This window comes from Ruditapes philippinarum, unplaced genomic scaffold (assembly GCF_026571515.1).
Source record: "Ruditapes philippinarum isolate M1 unplaced genomic scaffold, ASM2657151v2 ctg3617_1_1_1_1, whole genome shotgun sequence".
Lineage (NCBI taxonomy): Eukaryota > Metazoa > Mollusca > Bivalvia > Venerida > Veneridae > Ruditapes > Ruditapes philippinarum.
Window position 1 is genome coordinate 20,239 of NW_026857974.1, and position 22,032 is coordinate 42,270.

Below are 22,032 nucleotides of genomic sequence, written 5' to 3' on the forward strand. Positions count from 1 at the left end.
ATAAGTTATAATTAGGTTACAGGTATGACTTTGACGACTTCGACCACGATGACTGTGTATTGTAATGTGTTATAATTAGGTTACAGGTTTGACTTTGACGACTACGACCACGATGTGTATTGTGATGTGTTATAATAATGATACAGGTATGACCACGATTTGTATTGTGTTATGTGCATAAAGATGTTTTCTAATAATGTTACATGTATGACTTTGACGACTACGCTGTATATAGTGTTGTGTTATAATAATGTTCTAGGTATGAATTTGACGCCTACGACCACAACGTTTATTGAGATGTGTTAAAATTATGTAACAGGTATGCCTTTTACGACTACAGCTACGATGTATATTGAGATGTGTTATTATTCTGCTAAAGGTATGACTTTGACATGTTTGATTTCGAGCATGGCTACAAAGACAACGTATACGACCATGTCTACGACTTTTATGATAAACTCTAGGAACACGTAAATAAATAGTACAACGAATACGTATATATACGGCATCTAATAGTCTCCTTTTCTGATAGTTAACTGTTAATAACATCCCTACTTAAATTGAAGACTGCATGTTAAGGAATCTTTTCGTTAATGATCGAACATGCTTTTTTATGGCCAAAGTAAACTTGACCTTTGATCTACTGACCAGAAAATCATTAAGGGCCATTTTTTTAGTGACGATCAATATTCATAATAAAAACAAAATTATAGAATAATAATTCACTGTAATAATGACTTTAATTTTGTCACCAGGTGTCAGCTAAATCCGTATAGAATAATTTTTTTGAGGTAGATGCTCATATCCATCAGATACAGCTTTCATCAGCTGTACCTGCATAAGTATTATATATACATCAGACAGGCTACTCACTATAAGCTGCAAAACTCTCTTTGAAATGGACATACTAGTAATTCTTTTAACTTGCTTTGCTAAAATTTGCTTCAATTTCATCTGATCATTGATCGTAACTGAATTGTGTAAAAGTGCAAACATTCTAAACAAATAATTATATGAAATCAATTACACATAAATGCCCGCTTTTTTACTTTTTAACTTTAGTTCATATTTCTCGGAAGATAAATATTATACGGAAGACAACCCAATCATGTTTACATTTCAACCATGTGTGAGTTACAGCTCAATTTAGATGATTATAGAGTGACGCTGTGGCAAGGCAAGACAATTAGTAAAACTCGAACTTGTGACAAAATATTTGAACGCAAGGAATCACGACTACTTTACGAAGTTCACCACCCTGACATTTAACATTAAGGTTCAAACGTACTGTTATATTTGATTATGTGAGTCCCGTTTTACCCTTTCAGTCGAAGGTTGAAGACTCTTGTGTACACATAAATTGAAACCTCACTCTCACATTATCATAGACAAACAATATCTAAGAATGAAAGGGTTATATTCTCCGCTGCTCCCACAAGTCTTTAAGATATTATTTTAAAAACTTACGGTTAAGCGTAATGACGATTTTTCAGCTAGCTCGTTATTGAATTTGATGCTTGAAGATAAATGAAATTAAAGATAGATGAAAAATCAATTTGTTTAATTCTTAAAGGTTTTCTTTTCTTTTCAAATAAAATTACTTCAAATGGGATCATGAAAGTTTGCTCACACAGATCTAAGAGAAGAATTCAAGACTATCTCGTATGCAAAAGATGATGTGTCGAAAGATAGGTCTATATTACGAGTTTTATCATAAATTAAATTACTTAATTATGTATATCTATAGATTGACCTCTTTTGTGATTTCGTTTATACTTCATAATTCTATAAATTGTATTCATTTTCATAGTCACAATTTGAATAGATACCAGGTTTCTTTTAACAAACATGAATAAACATTCTACAATATTGCAAAGTAATAGTGACTTTGACCTTGTGATCCCAACATCGATTGGGGTCTTCTGCCCAATATAGACAATCATCCTATGAAGTTAGAACACTGTGGACTAAATGGAACTTAAGTTTTGCTCCGGAAACTGTTTTCAGTTTTAAGATAATAGTAACCTTAACCTTTCACCTTGTGACCCCAAAACCAATAGGCGTCTTCTACCCAATATGGACAATCATCCTATGAAGTTTGAACACTGTGGGGCAAATGGGACTTAAGTTATGCTCCGGTTTTAAGGTCACAGTGACCTTGACCTTTGACCTTGTGATCCCAAAATCATTAGGGGTCTTCTACCTAATATGAACAATCATCCTATGAAGTTTGAACACTGTGGGGCAAATGGGACTTAAGTTATACTCTGGAAACTGTTTTCAGTTTTAAGGTCATAGTAACCTTGACCTTGTGACCCCAAAATCAATAGGGGTCTTCTACCCAATATGGGCAATCATCCTATGAAGTTTGAACACTGTGGGCCAAATGGGACTTGAGTTATGCTCTAGAAACTGTTTTCAGTTTTAAGGTCATAGTGACCTTGACCTACTAGCCCATAAACCCTTTGATCACGGAATGAACCTATTGTTCTCTTTACTGTTATATAGCCCCTAAACCCAAAATGTTTGCTCGGACGGACGGACAGACGGACGGACGCCAGGGGGTATAACATAATATGCCCGAAATTCTTTCGGGCATATAATTATGAAAAACAAAACATTTGAATACATGTAGTTTATTTACCCCTGTGCTGAATATGTTCCCTCTGTAGAAAGTGAAAACATGTGTTTTATAATAATGTAATAAGAACATATAAGATGCTTAGCATCTGAAAAAATAGGTTGAATGGAAAATAATTTATGATAAAGACAAAATGATTATGTGACTTCCATACAAAATACTAAATCTTTATAACTGTACTAATTGCAAAAATGCAAAAGAAGCAAAGATTGCCAAGCTATGAGGACATTTAGTACTTTTTGGACACTGTAACACAACATTAATATTATATTAAGTTTTGAAAAATCAAAATATTTACATACATGTATTTACATTATTCTACACTTAATTTGCCTTTACATAAGTAAATGCTGTTTGTTTTATAATTACGTGGTAAAATGTAAGTCATTCATCCTGATGAAGATTCAATAGAACGGGAACCAGTAGAGAATAAGTAACCTCAGCCAGCTCTGGTATGTTGTATTTCTCCATTTTCCTCTTATTTGTCTGTCTAATATAACACATTAGTTAATCATCAACAAATCAAAAGCGGGAGTAATATGGTAAAAACAGACATTGTCAAAATATTACCTAATTCCTGTTCATATCCTAATTCCATATGTTTATATAATAACTTGGAACAATGAAAGGATGACAAACGAAGTACATCTTAAAATCAAACATGTCTGTGAAATGTGATGATCAAAGAACTAAATATGAACGTTTAGTGTCAAGTTCATATCTTTGGTGTGATTACATTAAACAACGCTAAAAAGATGAAACACATATACACATTCTTTCTATTTTCTATGTAGGTTTTCTGATACACTGTTTTCCCCATATCATTTGTAACATAATTGGTGATAACTGATGAGCTGTAATCAACTTGTCTCCTTTATATACACATGGATCCAACTTTGGTCGACCTGCATTATATCCAGGCATAGCTTGAAGTTTGAAGCCTAATTTCCTGATACATAGTGAAACATACACATCCTCTAAATGAAAGAAAGGAACACTTGGTGATATCAAATATACTTCTTTTGCCACATGCATGCTTGTGACGTAACCCGTCCCTGAACAAAACCCTGGGTAGAATTTATCCGGGTAGCTGTCCTCGGAGGCGAACCATTTCGATTTTTGGCTTCGAATTGGTCTGGCTTTTGAGTTGCATGCACCCATAACAGATGTCTGTAGTTTTTCTTTATTTGTATCTGTTAACATTTTCAAAAGATTTGAAATATTTACAAACATATCATCATCGGTTTTCATGACGTAAAGAGCTGTCTGACAAAAAACTGTTGCCCACTTAAAACCCATAATTGTTTTGTAAGTTAAGTTCATGTATGTGTCAATGAAATCTTCCTTTATAATATCATGGTGAATATTATTTTCCTCTAGGACAGCTTCTTTTTGCCATTTATCAGTGATTTCACCTAGGAGAAAGGCGTATCTCACATTGCCTTTATTGTGTTTCGTCACAGACAACCATGTTGATCTTAGTGCCGCTCTTGCTCTATTGTTTTTGTGTGTCGTCATGATGAGGATTAATAATTCTATTGTTTGATTTGTAGAATATAACTGACATATATTTTTGTTTTGTATCACGTAATTGAAGTTGTGCTCGAAACATGAGGTACAATTATGTTGTCGTGTTTTAGTTTTCGTGTTTGCTTTATTTCCGTATTTGTTGACAATATCATTCTTTTCTACTTTTTCTGGTATTTTCTTGACGTCATTTCCATATCCTCTTGTTTTGTTTAAAGTATTATCATCAAGTTTGGGGGCGTCAACCTCCGAGTGATTCGATTTATTCCCATTTCTTTCTTGATGATTTCTAACAATTTCTTTTACTGAATCGACACTTAGTTGTTTTTCTCGCGCTGTTAAGTTCTTGTGAAACGAGTTTAATTTTTCGTCTGTAAACTGAAAAAGTACGGAATGTTCGTCTTGCTGCCTTTTGTTTTCTTTAGCAGGGATGGATTTTAAAGAGAAAGTTCCGTTAAGAGAATCAGCCGATGATAGATTAACGATACTGTTTAGAACGTCAATCACATTACTTCTCATCTTGATTGACATATCAACAATCACTGACATTCGTGCAGACGACAACATCATGTTAAAGCTAACATAAATTATCAGTCCTATAAACGTCAAAACAATAAGTTTTATAGATATTTTCCCAAATGAACATGTGGATTTTCTCTTTTTCACAGGTAGTGGGCTCATCACGATGAAGTTAGTTGGTACTTTGTATGGCATTTATATTACTCCTCTATGAAACATCTTCAACCTCCAGATCATTCTGAAAAAAATAAAAGATGATATATAAATATCTTAAGTCAAAACCATAGCAAAGAGATCAATAGCCCAGATGTGTAGCAAATTATCCGGAAAACGATTGTTTATTTTGACTTTTCATTAATTCAGTAGTGACATCTGTCAATTAATGAAATACATGAAGTATGTTTAAAAAAAGATACTTGGTGGAAGTAAATCTGTTTTTACTTGCAAAAGTATTTCAAAAAATATTATACACTTTGCATTTTTATATTCAATAACAAATGTTAAATATTTGTAAATCTTAACTAGAAAGCGAAAGAACTTAACACTGTAAAAAACTTTAGGAAGAAAGTTCGTTTGGTTAATTAAAGCTTAAACTATTGCAAAAAATCCTACATATATTGTTTTACTTATGATTTAATTCCTAGATTACAGTTTCTAATTTTGAAATGACTAAATGATTAATTTACAATTATCTATGTAAACCATCGTTGAGTCAATATATATTTGTAAATATTATGTCAAATAAAAGCCTTATATATCTGTTTTCACAGTTAATACCACATATGATTATGTATTAACAGCCCAATCTATTTGATAAGGGGAATAGAATAGCGTGAAGCGTGTTAGAATGAATAATACCGATTCTATTGGATCCACACACAAAAACATATGAGCCGCGTGACGACAAAACCAACATTGTGCGTTTGCGACCAGCATGGATCCAGATCAGCCTGCGCATCCGCGCAGTCTAATCGGGACCCATGCTGTTCGCTTACCAACTCTATTACAAGTAGAGAAACTGATAGCGAACAGCATGGATCCTGATCAGACTGCGCGGATGCGCAGGCTGGTCTGGATCCATACTGATCGCAAACACACTTTGTTGGTTTTGTCGTGACGCGGCTCATATATTAGCGTCGGGAAGCGCCTTGTTCAATAAAGCTGTGCACTGCGCCCAATATAATTCAGTATTGAATTAAAAATGTATACATGTAATATAGCCTCATTATCAGCCGACACTTATGTTTTGAAGCTAGCCTATGTACGAGTCCGATAGAATCAGATTTTTTTTATTTATAAAACGCTTCACGCTATGGGTTCAAAACCGAGAAGAGTAAACTTTTTTTCTTATTTTTTCTTTCTTTTAACATCTTTTATTATCTCTGATGTCCCTTTTCGTGAGAAAAACGTGTTTAATTTTAATTATCTAGTAAATATAGGTACATGTTTTAATGACTAAATAACGCTAAATCTAATAACAAATATGGTACCTGATATTTTTAAAGTGTAATAAAATCACAACTACACAGTAAAATATTTAGTATTTTACAAAATCAACCAATATTCTTTTAAGAAAATTAAGGGAAACTTTGAAAACAGGTACTCATTTTGGTAAATTTTATGGATTTTTTTAATTAGGCATTCTTAAGTAGGAAATTGGTCAAACACGTGTTAAATATGGGTAGGGTGTTTCCGTCAGGTAACATTTTTAGACATATTTCATAAATTTTGAATAGAAACAATCGTTTTGCTTATGTGGACTGTTAGCTGGGTGTTAGTATTTTTCATACGGATTATATTGTAGATTATTTAAAGGTTCCTTAATTCTGAAATAGGACCCTCGTAACATTAAAACTTAAGTTCGGAAAAGAGGCCATAACTCGATTGCCGTACGGTAAAGCTTGTTTGAATTTTGCATACAGGTGTCCTTTAATGAATATATCTGATCTATGATGTAATTTTTTTCAGATCCTTATAGTGCCCGTTTGTACGGAAGAGCATTAGTGCCAGGTGTATGTCTTTTATTAACTCGAAATTTACTAACTCGAAATTTCGAGTTACTTATCTCGAAATTTCGAGTTACTAACTCGAAATTTCGACATACTAACTCGAAATTTCGAGTTACTTATCTGGAAACTTCGACTTAGTAACTCGAAGTTTCGACTTAGTATCTCGAAATTTCGACTTATTAACATTACTAGAATGGCCAAAGTTATTAGTTAGATAATATAAGATATAGTAGGGAGTGCGGTTGAACGATGGAGATGGAGAAACGGGAGCCTGAAAAACTATTAAAGTTAAACTTAAACTTAGTAATTGCATGTACACACCCTACCTAAAAAAACACACAAGGCTTCCTTTAATTTGTACGTTCAGGCGTTCTTCAGACGTTGTATTGTATCCCACCTGTTCGAACATATCTTTTCACTAATCATATTTTTCTCATCCCTGTGAATAAAACGATCCTATACTTCACGTGTGGGACATCTGAGGAAAGTATCGCGGAGAGGCCAAAATAGGGGTGCTGAGGCCTTTGTCAAATTTGTTGGACTGACTATATTTCTAGAAAAATCGGATGCTTTTATATTATTCCCAACATGTATATAAAACAAGTTATACTTTTATCAACTTTTATCAACACAATCAAAGTTTTAGTAAATAATGAATAATGTTACAAAAACATTATAAGTATAAAGAAACGCGAGACTGGCGTTAACACGCCATTTAAAACTTATTTAACACATGAATATTGTACAGTTTACAATAAGATGGGTTTTGGACTTGTATCTCCACATGATGGTTGTATGTGTGCTTTAGAAAAAGAAACATCCGGTTAACACGGAAATGTGGAAAGTGTGATTTTACAACCCCCCCCCCCCACCCCCTGCCCCACAAAAAAACGAAGGATATGTTCAGTATGTGTGGATTAAATTTGACCCTATTAAATTGTTCTGTTAAATAAATGTTAAAGGTGCTCTGTCAATGTGCAACAGCTACACACGAAAGAAAGTATCTTGAATTCAATCCTTGTTTTCACCGACAACCAATGAAAGTCGTGCAATGTAAGTCGAAATTTCGAGTTACTAAGTCGAATTTCGAGTTACTAAGTCGAAATTTCGAGTAACTAAGTCGAAATTGTGAGTTAGTAAGTCGAAATTTCGAGTTAACAAAAAACATACACCTGGCACTAATGCTCTTCCGTACGTTTGGGTGGTCATACCTTAAAATAATTGCCGCATTGCACTACAGTTCACTTATGTGAAAATGAATTCCATCAAAAAAAACATCATTGATTATTTGAAAAAGATAAACTTGTATTCTAGGATCTAAATGGCTCATTTTCATTGTCATTTACAGAGTTTAACATAACATTTTAAGCCTATTAAAGCATTCGGCACGATATGGCCAGTTATGTGTTGACGTGCTGTAAAAATCCAAACAAACAAACAAAAAATGTGAAAATGGGTATAACTATATGAGGATGGAATAATTAATGTAGCGCAATAACAAGGGCGAGCTAATTGGCTCCCGATGAAAAACCAATGTTTAGCTGTAAAGTCAGTAAAGCTGCAACTAGCTTGAAACCCTAGCTCTATTCTGAATAGGTCACTACCTGTAAATGCATATTTATCACCAGGAACTGAGTCAGCTCTTTAAATCGCTGCTTTACAAACACATCTCATATCTCTAAACATGCATTGTATCATTAATCCAAAAATCCAAAAGCCGACACTAAGTTGTTTAACACAACATGTAACTATTTTGAATTAAATTCAGCACAAAGATCCAAAAATAGAACGATTAATCCTTTGTTTGATTTTCACAATACAGGTACCACAAAGAAGAAATAGTGATTCCATTGAATACATGTACACATAGATGATTCAGCTGGCTTGACAGGTTATTGAAAAACCAATTACACAGATAAACGTGAAGTCATGAAATATGCACCACATGTATACCCGAGATACACGATTCCACACACACTCTGGAGAGAAAAGTTCTTTTACTCTACTTCAGTAACAGTGTGCATATGTGAGAGATCATATTACAAAATCACTGGTGCGTGCTTCTTGAGTAAGAAACACTGTATGTTACGAGTTATCTGAAGTTACCTGGGATATTTCATGTATAATTATAATCATTTTACATGAGAGTATTTTAATGTTTAACAAACTTTCAAGAGAAATGATGATTATGTTACGATGTATTTTAATAAACTATTAAAATAATTATTATAACACTAAACGCAATTGCATATGTGATGGTTAATTAATGTCATAATAAAAGTATGTGTCTGTATATACCCCCTCTTCCCGATCGTACGTGATAATTTTATGTGGTCAACTGTTCATAGAAATAGTATCAATACTGGCAACCTATTTTACTTATCTGTTCACACTTGTTATTTTTCTTTCTTTTTTCTTTATATTAAAAAACATATGTTAATTCTATAATATTATTATAATCAGTATAAACGTTTACAAGAGATAACCAGTCTGACCAGATTCAATATAGACAGGTTGTGTTGTATATAACCAGGTACGTATATTAACCCGATATTACATATTTATTATATTATATATATATATTTTATTATATTTATATATATATATGTATATATGTATGTATTCTTATAAATGAAATATTGAGAAAACTTGATAACATAAAATGCGTTTTTTCATTTTCCGTATTTTTTGATGTAAAAAAATAATTTTCATTGCAGCGAAGCATATTTTCCGTATTTTCATAAAATCAGCCAATACACACAATTTATGGGGAAGTCTTGCAGATTATTCTGACAAAAAAAGAGAGAAAAAAGTGTATAAACAATTCAAGTGTTTTTTTTTATAAATATAGGATTTATTTATTTTACTCACCAATCATGAAATATGTATTTTACCACTCAATGAAAATAAATCCTGTATTTATAGAGAAAAAAACCTTAGATATCCTACATATACTGGAGGTATTTTATACTGGAATAATGGGCTGTTAGAAATCCAGCAAATTAGGAGTTAATAATGCGATAACAAGATATCTGTTATAACATTTACAGATGGTTGAAATACAAAAGTACCAACAATGCACGACCGATTGATTGATCTCGTTCACAGAAACATTAATATTTCATAGACTATATTGGATATGATGTGGTAAGAAACGTTCTATCTTAAGAACACAGCGCATTATTTATTCTATACAGTGATGATATCCGTATAAAACTGGTGTCCGTAAAAGACGATAAATACAAAGTTGAAAATTCCTCCGTGTTTAGTTATAATGGTATTATAGGGTGCCATATATTTAAAACACCGATAGGAGAATTTTGTCTTTGAGTTTTGCAGTTTCATTCTCCATTATGCAATTTAACCTGCTCAAAAATAGTGTAAGTAAATGATACCTTTTTGGGGTTTCATTTAGTTTCGCACGACTAAAATTTAAAAAAAAATTGCTATATTTTTAAATCTTATTGTACAGAGTAAAATATTAAGAGACAAACGTTAGTGTCAAATTACTTGAAAATAAGAATTTAGATAAAAGACTTTGAGACATAAACTCGATACTTCCACTAGCATCTCTAGGGAGAATGTCTAATTTCAGCATGACTAAGAGATACTGTTTCCATGACAACTAGGAAAATTATCAATTATCAATACACAGGTAAATTAATGATATACAGGTAAATTATATGGAGGAGACATGATCACTGTCATTAGAGAACTAAACAAGCGTATTAAACTTGTGCTTGACCTGTCTACGATCAGGAGCGAGTGTCTATGTTATATTACAGAACAATTAAGTTTCAGGGAGTAATTTGATCGATAAATGATCAATTTTATATAAAGTAAATCAACTTGTTTCATACAAGAGTTTATTTCCAAAATGCACATGTTATTTCACCCCTTTACAGCTGATCTTTTTCGCCTTATTAAGTTATTCTTGTATATTTTTTTACAAGAATCATGTATATATAGATAATCGCTCTTGTCTCAAATATTTTACTATTCTGTTATCACTCTTGTGTGAACTTTATATTTGATCACAACATTTAACACAATTTGCCCCTCCTTTTTTCATCATATTCACGAGCACAACGAGACCATTGCGTTAAAAATGCAAATCGTACATTGCATATATCTTGTATATAATTGTGTTTCAATTTGATTAATAGAATCACACTAGCTAGACAAATATCACAGAGATATGAGCCGCGTCATGACAAAACCAACATAATGTGTTTGCGACCAGCATGGATCCAGACCAGCCTGCGAATCCGCGCAGTCTGATCAGGATCCATGCTGTTCGCTATCAGTTTCTCTACTTGTTATAGGGTTTGTAAGCGAACAGCATGGATCCTGATCAGACTGCTGGTCGCAAACAACACATTATGTTGGTTTGTCGTGACACGGCTCAAATTATATCAATTAAATCTATAGAAAAAAGTTCCTAAGATGAGAATTGAAAGTGAATGTTTAAGTTCAAGTTAAGCTATGCATTTAATATCTGTTAAAATCATAGTCTCTTGTCAAAGGTATGAATGCCAGCTGTTATAATAAAAAATTTATATATATATATATATATATATATATATATATATATATATATATATATATATATATATATATATATATATATATATATATATATATATATATATATATATGCAACCTATATACATTCGAACAACCTTATAATTATATTAGTTACTCACCTACATGATGGCTACATCAATGCATCCTAACAATACATAAATGCATTGTAACATAATAGATAATGTAACAAAATAGATAATTTAGTCAATTACATTGTAGTTACATCCGGGCAATGTAAATTTAAAAATATTTTCAGCTAGATATATATAATTTGGCATAAATGAGACAAAGGAACGTTTTTATTTTTTTACTTAGAGTGCACGCGATAGCAATTACGTGGGCACACGAAAAATATTACGTGCGCACAAAGTATAAACATGACAAAGAGGGGTGGAAGGGTGCATTGGCCCCCATGGGATTTTGCTAGTATGTCAAACCTCTTTGAGAAATGGATATCAACTTACATTTTTAGTGTCAAACACGCAAAACTAGTGACAATCAAAATTTGACTAGTAACACCTCTGAAAAACTTGTAAAATGCCCAACCTCCCTCTGGAATATGCATTACACTGTGCTGAAATTGTGCGACCCCTCTGGTAAAAGGATCCGTGGCTGATAAATGCATGCTTATATATAAATAAAATAGGTACAGTAACACATGTGACACCGAATTGATTAAACCATAGCTACCGTACAACCTATCAAAATGACATAAACTTTAAAAACATGTATATGAACGCAACAAGTTCAAGAAAAAAAATAGTTCAAGATGATCTAAATGCGACATTGACACTTATAGTACTGGTGTTGAAACAGCAATAAATTTGAAAAATAAGTACAATGTATATGTCATCTTTATTATTCTTGCAATGTTGCAATTCTTTACAATTCTGTAAACTGCTCGAAATATGATTTTTCCTTATTGTGTACTAGATTTTATTCTGAAATTATTCATAACAAAATATAACTGTACTCAACTCTTTTAGTAAATTCAGAATTGAACACACATCTTTTGAATATCCCCACGTAAAAAGACATTAATAGGCGTTTTATTTTCAAATGTTTATTTTCCGCGCCAAATTATTCAATAATTAGGAAGGCACCTGATTTTTCATTATTTTAAACATTATAATAGCTTTTTGAAAAACAACCCTCTGTGAAAAGGTTATCCATCAGAGTTCAATTGGGACATTAAAACATAAAAATTATGCAAAACATAATGAGAAATACATTTAGAACTCATTTTTATGTGCGACTCCTTCTCTTCTTTGAGTTAAAATCGTTCAAACGCTTTTTTATTGTTCGATCATTTCGCACAATAAATAAGCCGCGTCATGACAAAACCAACATAATGCGTTTGCGACCAGCATGGATCCAGACCAGCCTGCGCATCCGCGTAGTCTGATCAGTAGCCATGCTGTTCGCTAACCAACCCTTTTACAAGTCGAGAAACTGATAGCGAACAGCATGTATCCTGATCAGACTGCGCGGATGCGCATGCTGGTCTGAATCCATGCTGGTCGCAAACGCATTATGTTGGTTTTGTCATGACACGGCTCAAATATCAATTATTATCTAGGGAAACGCAGTATAAGCTAATGATCTAATTTTGCACACATGCTTTTGATACAGACTTACATGATAAAATGGTACTATTACCATTAGTCCTGTTATGGCAAAACAAATCAGTTGAGTCCCTTTAACATCGACGTTTGATTTGCATGTTTAGCTGTTTATATCATTTCCTTTGTATGTGTATCAATTGAAAAGCTGAATAAAGCGACACGTATCTTGATAAATTGTGGTTGCTTCATATCACTAATGGTTCAGGCATGTCAAATCAAGTTTAACAAAGGAAAAAAACAACATAGATATGTTCTATAGTTGTGAACATTCTCGACACGCCAATGTCTATATTGCATTGCTGTTGTTCCACATACACACTGGCCATAGCTTTCGCAGAAGCGGTGGGTCTACCGGTTCGGCGATGGAGATTTCGTCGCAGAAGCGGTGGAAAAAACATGGCTGTCGGATAGTTTTTTGCTGGTGTCGGTAAGTTTATGACTTATTTGTACGTTATGTTTTTATGTTCTACTGATAACACCTAGTGAGACTGGAGCCCACATGTGTACTCTTCCAGCTTATTACACGCATGGGGTGCAAATCATGACCAGTTATGCAAACACTTCTGTACAGTTTGACGAGGGGACGCCAATTTTGCCTAATTTTGTTTATAACACTACATATGTACTCAAAACTACCCTAGATACACTGGCATCGCATCGTATGTATGATAATTACACAAAACAACCATATTTTGGAACTTTTGGAAATTGATATTACCATTTTAATAAAAGAATTGACAAAAAATGATTACAACGCAGACGGCGGTGGATTCGATTGCAACGCAGTGCGGTGGGCCCGATATCATTTATGTCTTTTTTTAACGTTAAAGTCACTGACACTTAGGAGTTGAGCTCCAAACACCAAAAAATACAAATGAATATATATTTGTTAATCCTAACACATATAGTTGTTATCAATGAAGTAAATATACGCTTTTTTGCATCATGTACCTTTAATAAATATGTTTTTATAAAACAATCCCTGTTTTAGATACTAGTTTAACATATTGGGGTGAATGTTAACTCACACACCCGTGCCGATTTTTGCGACTCCATAAATATGGTATGGCACGGCCGTGCATATATTTTTACGTGACGTCATTAGTGTTATGCTAACATAGTGTAAAGACGCGCTAAATGTTAGCGTTATACTATAGGCGCGTCAATGAAAAATGACTCTTATTTCACTTTTAACGGTCTCTATTTTGGGTATGTGATAAATAGAGGATATTGAATAAATGTAAGTTCATTACTGAATTTTATTGCACTCGCCAGAGGCGCATATAATTTTATCCAACTTGTGCATAAATTCAGTATTGAACTTACACTTATTCAATATCCTCTATGTATGGGTTGTTTAAAAATTAATTATAATGTATACATTAATTTTAAAATTATCTTGTTTTTTTTTCTATTTTCAATCTATGCATCATGCACCTTATCAATATGTTTTTATAAACAATCCATGTTTTAGATTCTAGTTTAACATATTGGGGTGTATGTTAACTATGAAGTGCTTAAATGGTAATTTTATTTTATAAATTGAATTAAAAAATACTTAAAGTTTGTATTTTCTTTATAAACTATGCATTCATTTAACTTATAAAATGTCTTGATAAATTAAATCCCAGTTTGGACACTAGTTCAACATATTGAAGTGTATGTTAACTATGTATCGCTAAAATGTTAATTATATAGCATTAACTCGTATATTGAATTAATATATAGCATTAACTCGTATATTGAATTTAAATCTATCAATTTAAAAAATCAAATGTTTTTGTAGTTTAACATTAAGATCATCATTAATACGTATTACTAACACATTGGTCATAAATATATTTTGAACTTCAATTTTTACTAATGAACAGTTTGTGATAAAATTTAATACATTGATAAGATGAAATGAGATGAGATCTGTTGATAGTGACACTAACTTTAGCTTTAATTGCTTTTATCTATTTTTTTATTTATTTATTTCATTTTTTTTTAATATAATTTACATGTTAACATTAAATTAATCAAAATTTTTTTTAACGTGAAAAAAACTATAAATAGGCTGCATGTAAATGTAAAAAAGTAATTAGAATGCATTTTGAAAAAAAAACAAAAAAAAAAAAAAAAAAATAAAATAAAATAAACAAAATCCTGACAAAAAAGGTAGACCAAAATGTTGTGTATTGGCCTATGAGCGAATTGCACATGCACGCGTTCAAATTATCGTATATTTTTGTTTGTAAATTGTTAAGTCAGAATTTAAATTGTCGCTCTTTCGTTTTCGTTGCTTTCACGGTCTGTCGTTCCTCCTTTGGTTGGACAGTTTGGTGGTTTTTGTTGTCCAACTTTGTGTCATCTATTGTTATAACGTTTGCTACAATTGTTTTCTATATGAAAGCGTATTTGAAGTTTCTGATTAATCTTTTGATTATATCATAATCTATTCTTAGACAATAAAGATGTCTGGCTCTGCCAGACATTAACAATCAAATTTCTATGTTTGTATTTTAACTCTACTGAGGATGACACAAATTAACAAGGAGAAACATGTACCGTGGTAAAAGTAAAACATAAATTCATTTCCAAACTTTTCATGAAAATAAACATGAATATTGAGGCGTGCTGCTTTTAAAATCCTAATAATTGTATATTTATTAATTCCAGCCCATATACTTATCATATATTTTCAATAAAACTTACATATATGCCGTTTTTGAAGAAAAAAGTAAATACTTATACGTCAAAAATATACACAAGATAAAAAAAAATTTGTTAGAAAAAAAATCGCACATCCTTCAAATCACCTTTGCAATTGATTCTATTTCCAATATTTTCGCATTATCCTTTTGTCAACAGGTCATCTATTAAACATATATTACTGGTACTTATATTATATATTTTCATCATATTTTTCTTTTTCAACAATATAAACGCTTCATCTTCAATATACAAACACACTATGTGAAAAAATTTTAACTATCGCCGGTTTATTTATTTACAAAATATTCAACAAATTCAAGCGTGGCACTCAGCTCTGTCGTATTAAATGAGGTTAGCTATGAATATGAGAACCCGCATTATCCCGAATGACTCCGATTATAGCAAGGCTGGTTCAAAGCGCATTTATATACAGCATATCTGAAGAGTAATTTTGTTTTCAAAAAAAGCGTATATTTACTTTCATTGATATATATACGACAACTATTATGTGTAAGGATTAACAAATATATATTTCATTTGTATTTTTAGGTGTTTGGAGCTCAAATCCTAAGTGTCTCGTCACTTTAACGTTAAAAAAAGACATAAAGATATCGGGCCCACCGCACTGTGTTGCAGTCGAATCCACCGCCGTCTGCGTTGTAATCATTTTTTGTCAATTCTTTTATTTAAAATGGTAATATCAATTTCCAAACGTTCCAAAATATGGTTGTTTTGTGTAATTATCAACTACGATGGCGATGCAGTTATCTTGGGTAGTTTTTAAACATAAAAAGTTAAAAAAACAAAATTTGGCAAATTTGGGTCCCCCGTTTAAAAGTAAGAATTTTTTCATAACTGGGCATGATTTTCACCCCACGGAATTATTGAAAAGAATATGTGGGCTCCCCTTCACTGGTTTTACAGAGAAATTAAAAAAATAAGTTTAAAAAAAGTCATAAACTTTCCCCAAAACCAGCAAAAAAATAAAGAAAAAAACCATGTTTTTCCAAAACCCCTTTTGCGACGAAAACTTCCCTCGCCGCACGGTGACCCCCCGCTTTGCGAAAGCTATTTGGCCCGTGTGGGCATAAGGGGCCCCCTGTCAGAAAAACCCAAAATAGTGCCCTTTGCCACCAAACATGGAAATTTCCCGACCCAAACCTCGCTCCGCCCCAGTCTGAAACAGGACCAGTGTTTCGCTTACCAAAAATCTATTTACAAAGTGGAAATGAATAGCGAACATCATAGATCCTGATCAGACTGCGCGGATGCGCAGGCTGGTCATGATCCATGCTGGTTGCAAACCCATTATGTTGGTTTTATTGTGACGCGGCTCAATTATGTGTTTGACCTGGTTGAATAATGTATGTACTCTAAAATTCAACACTTTTTCCTTAGCCATATTCAAATTGTGCCCATGCGCTTTGCACTGTTTGCTTTTCAGTTAGTACATATTTTGATATTTTTCAAGAAAATAATGAACTATTAAGTTATGTACAAAAGATGGTCAAATCTATGAAAATATAAAACATGGTAAGGGGTTAAGTGATCATTCAGCTCAATTTTACTAAAAACTAAGATGTCAATGTAATTTTAATTCTAAAATTCCCCTTTTCTCTATATAGTTGTATTATAAAACAAGACATGATTTGTGCACAACAGACAAATTTACCTGTTTAAAGTAGGTACTTAGATACTCCAGATTCTCGTCACAATAAACGAGCTTTTTGTAAATAAAGAAAAAATCGATACATTTATTAAAAGGTGTAATGTGATACCATAAAATTTTTAAGTTTTCTTTATTGGGTCTTAAATTTAAAATTTCCCCAAAAAAATATAAAACAAAACTAAAAAAAGTGAACGTTTTTAGCTTGTTTAAAAAAGTCTCATTTAGATTTTTTTTATTTTTCCCAAAAATTTCCTAATTTTCCCAAAGTTAAAATTTAAATTTTAAATGAAAGAAAATTTAAAGCGAGATGTTTAAAAATTTGTTGCAATAAAATAAAAGGCGGGGGGCAATGGTGTTTAAAATAAAAATTAGCGGAAAAAAAGGGGGCCTATGCTACAGTGTAAGAACGGTACAATAATATTGTTTTCATATTAGTCTAACATTCCTCAGTTATTTAACGCACATGAAACGGTATAAACTTTTCCTAACAAATTTTAATATTTCAGCGATGATATTGTAAATGCGTCACCTGCTTTTTCGGAAATTTACAAATTTTAATGTTGGTACATGTATGGGTAGATCTACTGGAACATGGTAGAACTACTTTCAATCCGCATTGTTTCCGATAGATATAGCCGAGTCAGTTCCGAATTTAATTTTGAGTTTAGTCTCACTCAACTCGATGGTAGCTGGGTAAAAAGAAAAAAGAACTCTATTTAATGTTACTGCATTATAAAGCATTTTACATTCTACACTTGAATGGGCATTATGTCAAGTTAATGAAAATTTAAAAGGCCGTGATTAATAAATTTTTTAGATCTACTTACTTTCGTGTTTTGTGCAGCATCGACTTGGAGTTATGACGTCATCTGTGACGTATTTTTTGCGAGTTATTCTTTTACTTGGGAACCATACGCCGCTTTTCATGGAATGGCACTACTGTGTCACATTGAAGGTTCCATGATAACCGTCGTATGATAACATCTGCGGATGTTTCTAAATTCAAAATTTCACCATTTTCGTGTTAAATGTTGAATTCTGCTTAAGCCGGTGCTACTGTAGAGGGCGTGGACGGTAACTAGCAATTTCCATTACTGTACCGTCCATGAACAGGCTCAATCAAACCGAGCCTGCAACATTTCAAAATTTTGCCGTGTTGGGCTTTCTTTAGGGATTCTGTTTTTCACTATTATATTATTTTGGAGTGATGAGACTAAAAATAGGATTGGAGCACCACACTATATACCATATTCCGGTATATACCGGACAAGGCGCTTGAATGATAAAATGCTATAATCTCGCCTTTTTACTCAACAGAATGAACTTTAAAAGGTCTAATTCATCTTTTCATCCCGATTTTTGTATGTAAATGCATGAAAAATATAATAATCGGCGAAAAAAAACTATATTTGTTTCTTTTGTGGTCTTAAATTTTGCAAGCGTCTAGAGGTACTGCTCCAATCCTCTAATGAGTTAAATCCATTGTTTTTGATACTCTATTTGTGTAAGACAAGCACGTGGTCATCACTGGAACCCACAGTACACATTCCGTATATAATAGTAGATTATACATTTAATATTATTACCCCCTCACTATTTTTGCAATGTTAATTTGCCATAGCACAAAGTCAATGTGTGGTACTAACGTACACCACAATTTTTAAGCGGAGCGACAGTTTGCCATTAGAATATTCTTTTTCTGAAACAGCTGTCATTTATATCAACTCAAATTCTAATACAAATCTAATTTTCTGCTTTTCTTGCTCCTAACTGATTACATTATGATATCTATATATATATAAGTATGCAACATGGCTAATCCAGACAAACGTTCAAAATACATAGTATGTATCTCATGTAGTTTTTCGGCCTTCTTGCCGCTCAGCTGAGGTTGTTGAGACTGGCATAGTGGTGTGCACCACCAGACATGCGAAAATGTCCTGACACAGGATTTTGTTTGTATCTTTTAAAGCAAAATTCCAGTCAGAAGGTTTTGTTTCCCCCAATGACAACATTACTTTCTCGCGCGCAACTTCACGTCTCTTCATTGAAATCGTCATTAAAGGTATCATATTATAATATTATATATGGAATCTTCTTGAACAGGACAAGGCTTGGTATGAGGTACTGTGATTAAAATATGTGTTTCTCCGAAATGTAAGCTCGAAAGTAGATTCTAAGAGTGGGACATGTTCCGTGACTTTTTTTCTTTTTTAAACTTACAATAATAATAGATCTAATAATAATAATAATAATAATAATAATAATAATAATAATTAATAATTAATAATTAATAATTAATAATAATAATAATATCTTAATTTAAAGAAGGTTGCACATGAAGATATAAAATCGTAGAAAACAAATAACATATCTTAATTTTAAAGCTGGCCTTCTTAACAACATATATAGAAACACAAACACCAAACATCATAAAACAATAGTTACCAACTACTTAGTATTTCATTAAGATTTTGTCACAAACGCCTCTTGTAGATATCAGATATCATTGATACCATTTTCATTTACAAATATTTTAACAAATATACATACATAATAAGTATTATAACATAATGACATAAAGACAGAGTTATGAAGATATTTATTAGATCTGCAAGATATGTTTTTATTCTTATTTTCAAAAGATGTCAGAGAATTAGAAGAACGTATATTGGATGGTATTCTATTCCAAATCTTTGCACCTTTGTAACAAAAAGTCTTTTTTACTATAGTTTTTGCGGTGTTTAGGTATACCTATTTTATCTTAAAATGTGAATTTCATTGCTGGATGGTCAAAATTTCAGATATTATGAGATATATGGACAAGCTTTATAAATAAGAATTCAAGTATGAAAATTACACCTTTCATTGAACGACATCTACCATATCTTGATTTCTTATTCGTAATTTTTTGTTTAAAATAATCCTTGCAGCTCTTATTTTTATTTTACCTACTTTATTTAATACCTTAAATTTCGTTTCCTCCACACAGTACAGCAATAATCAAAATTCTGCATTATGTATGCATTATAAAAATAACTGTTTCATTTCATCTGTCAAATAATAACATATATACGCCTCAATAATGCTATTTTTGAGTTAAAGGGTATAAATCTATATCTTATGATATATTTTTATAAAATCTATCAACAGTAAAATTATATTGGTTCCATTATTATATGGTTGATTCCCATAGGATGTCAATGTTATATAACACCATTCGCTTGAAAGCAAATTAATACTATTTTTATTTCATTTCATACAAGCATTTTGGAAGTATTCTTTTTTTTTTTTTTAAATCAAAACAATATTTTTTACATCAGATATATAGCTTTATACACTTTAAGTTTTGAACAAAATGCTTCGATTTGATAATTCCATGACAAGTTATGGTTATCCATAAACACCTTATAATTTTTTATTTTTTTTTTTTCTTTTTTTTTTTTTTTTTTTTTTTTTTTTGCTTTGCAATAGAGCCATATAGTAAGTTCATTGCAATAATTACTTTTTTGTTTCGTACACAATATCATCCATTTTGATTAACATATTGCTTAAATTGCACAATCGATTTATGGCATCCAAATTTTGTTAAAGTTAACTTTCTACTACATTTAAATCATGATCAGATACATAATAATTATATGGTAGAATCGTCAGCATAAAGATGTATATTATATTTTGTAGTAGTATCATAAAAATTTATGTATAAATAAGAATAAAAGGGGCCCCGAATAGATCCCCGAGGAACTCCAGAAGTTACAAGCCTGCTATTGTCCAACATTAACAACTTGGTTCTATTTGACAGATAAGATTTGAAAAGATAGACACTTTTATCTGAAAAATGACAAAGTTTAAACTTATGCAATAAAATTTCATGTTCGACAAGATCAAAAGCTTTTATTAGATCTAAAATACAGTCCCAACATATTTACGAGCATCTATATCTGTTAACCGTGCTTCTAATAGCCGAATCAGTGCTTTGTGACATGAATGGTACTGTCTAAACCCTGATTGAGTTTTATGAATTATGTTTGTTTTTCTATGTGTCTTTGCTATGTGTCTTTCAAATATTTTGGAAACCCTAGGCAGAATAGATATAGGTCTATAGTTGCTTGGATTTTTGTTATCGTCATTTTTGAAAATCGCTAAAATATAAGCTTCTTTGAGTCAGGGAAAATAAGCCAGCAATAGGCGTAATGATATGGTCACCACAGTAACGCATAACATTTGGACCAATGCCGTCCAAACCAGTAAATTTATGCGCATCTTATTTCTCTATATATTCTTTAACTTTAAATGGTGTAAAAGGTTCATTGACAAAAACGTCATAAGCATCCAATTTATCGTTAATTAACTCTTTGAGATGTCTGGAATTTGATTCTACTTATAACTATAATGTTTTATTGTTATATTGGCGATATTGGTGAAATGTTCATTAAGCATATATAATATATATTTGTTTCACCTTCGATATTCTTTTTGCTTTTCTAAATCATTGACGAAACCTTATTTCGCACCATTTTTAACTTTTCAAATTGTGTAGTCTTCTGTAAGTAGTCTCTTTCAAAAATTGAATGTTTTATTTCTTCAGTTAATCAATTTGGCTAAATACCACGTTTAACTCATTAAATTTTTATAGGTGCGTGTTTTGAAAGTACGTCATTAATAATATTGTATAGACACATTTGGATCAGTTATTGATTTAATAATGTAAAAAATAGCAAAAGAAAGTTCTTTTCTAAAAGTAACTTCATCAAA

The 22,032-nt window shown here is 31.8% G+C and overlaps 1 protein-coding gene across 4 annotated transcripts; it reads right to left on the reverse strand.

Annotated features, from left to right (window-relative positions):
- Positions 1-2,603: 2,603 nt before the first annotated feature.
- LOC132751637 (beta-1,3-galactosyltransferase 1-like) lies at positions 2,604-18,173 on the reverse strand. Of its 4 annotated transcripts, none has more exons than XM_060741835.1 (2): positions 18,102-18,173; positions 2,604-4,925 (listed from the first exon to the last, which is right to left on the reverse strand). In XM_060741835.1, the coding sequence occupies exon 2, from the start codon at positions 4,880-4,882 to the stop codon at positions 3,428-3,430; it is 1,455 nt and encodes a 484-aa protein (XP_060597818.1). In that variant the 5' UTR covers positions 4,883-4,925; positions 18,102-18,173; the 3' UTR covers positions 2,604-3,427. The 4 variants fall into 4 exon arrangements, with proteins under 4 accessions (XP_060597818.1, XP_060597819.1, XP_060597820.1 ...); XM_060741836.1 differs by lacking the exon at positions 18,102-18,173 and adding an exon at positions 17,278-17,313; XM_060741837.1 differs by lacking the exon at positions 18,102-18,173 and adding an exon at positions 8,650-8,744.
- Positions 18,174-22,032: the final 3,859 nt, after the last annotated feature.

What these genes read in the sequence shown, in the direction of transcription:
- LOC132751637 (XM_060741835.1), bottom strand. Translation starts at nt 4,882, where the DNA reads ATGCCATACAAAGTACCAACTAACTTCATCGTGATGAGCCCACTACCT.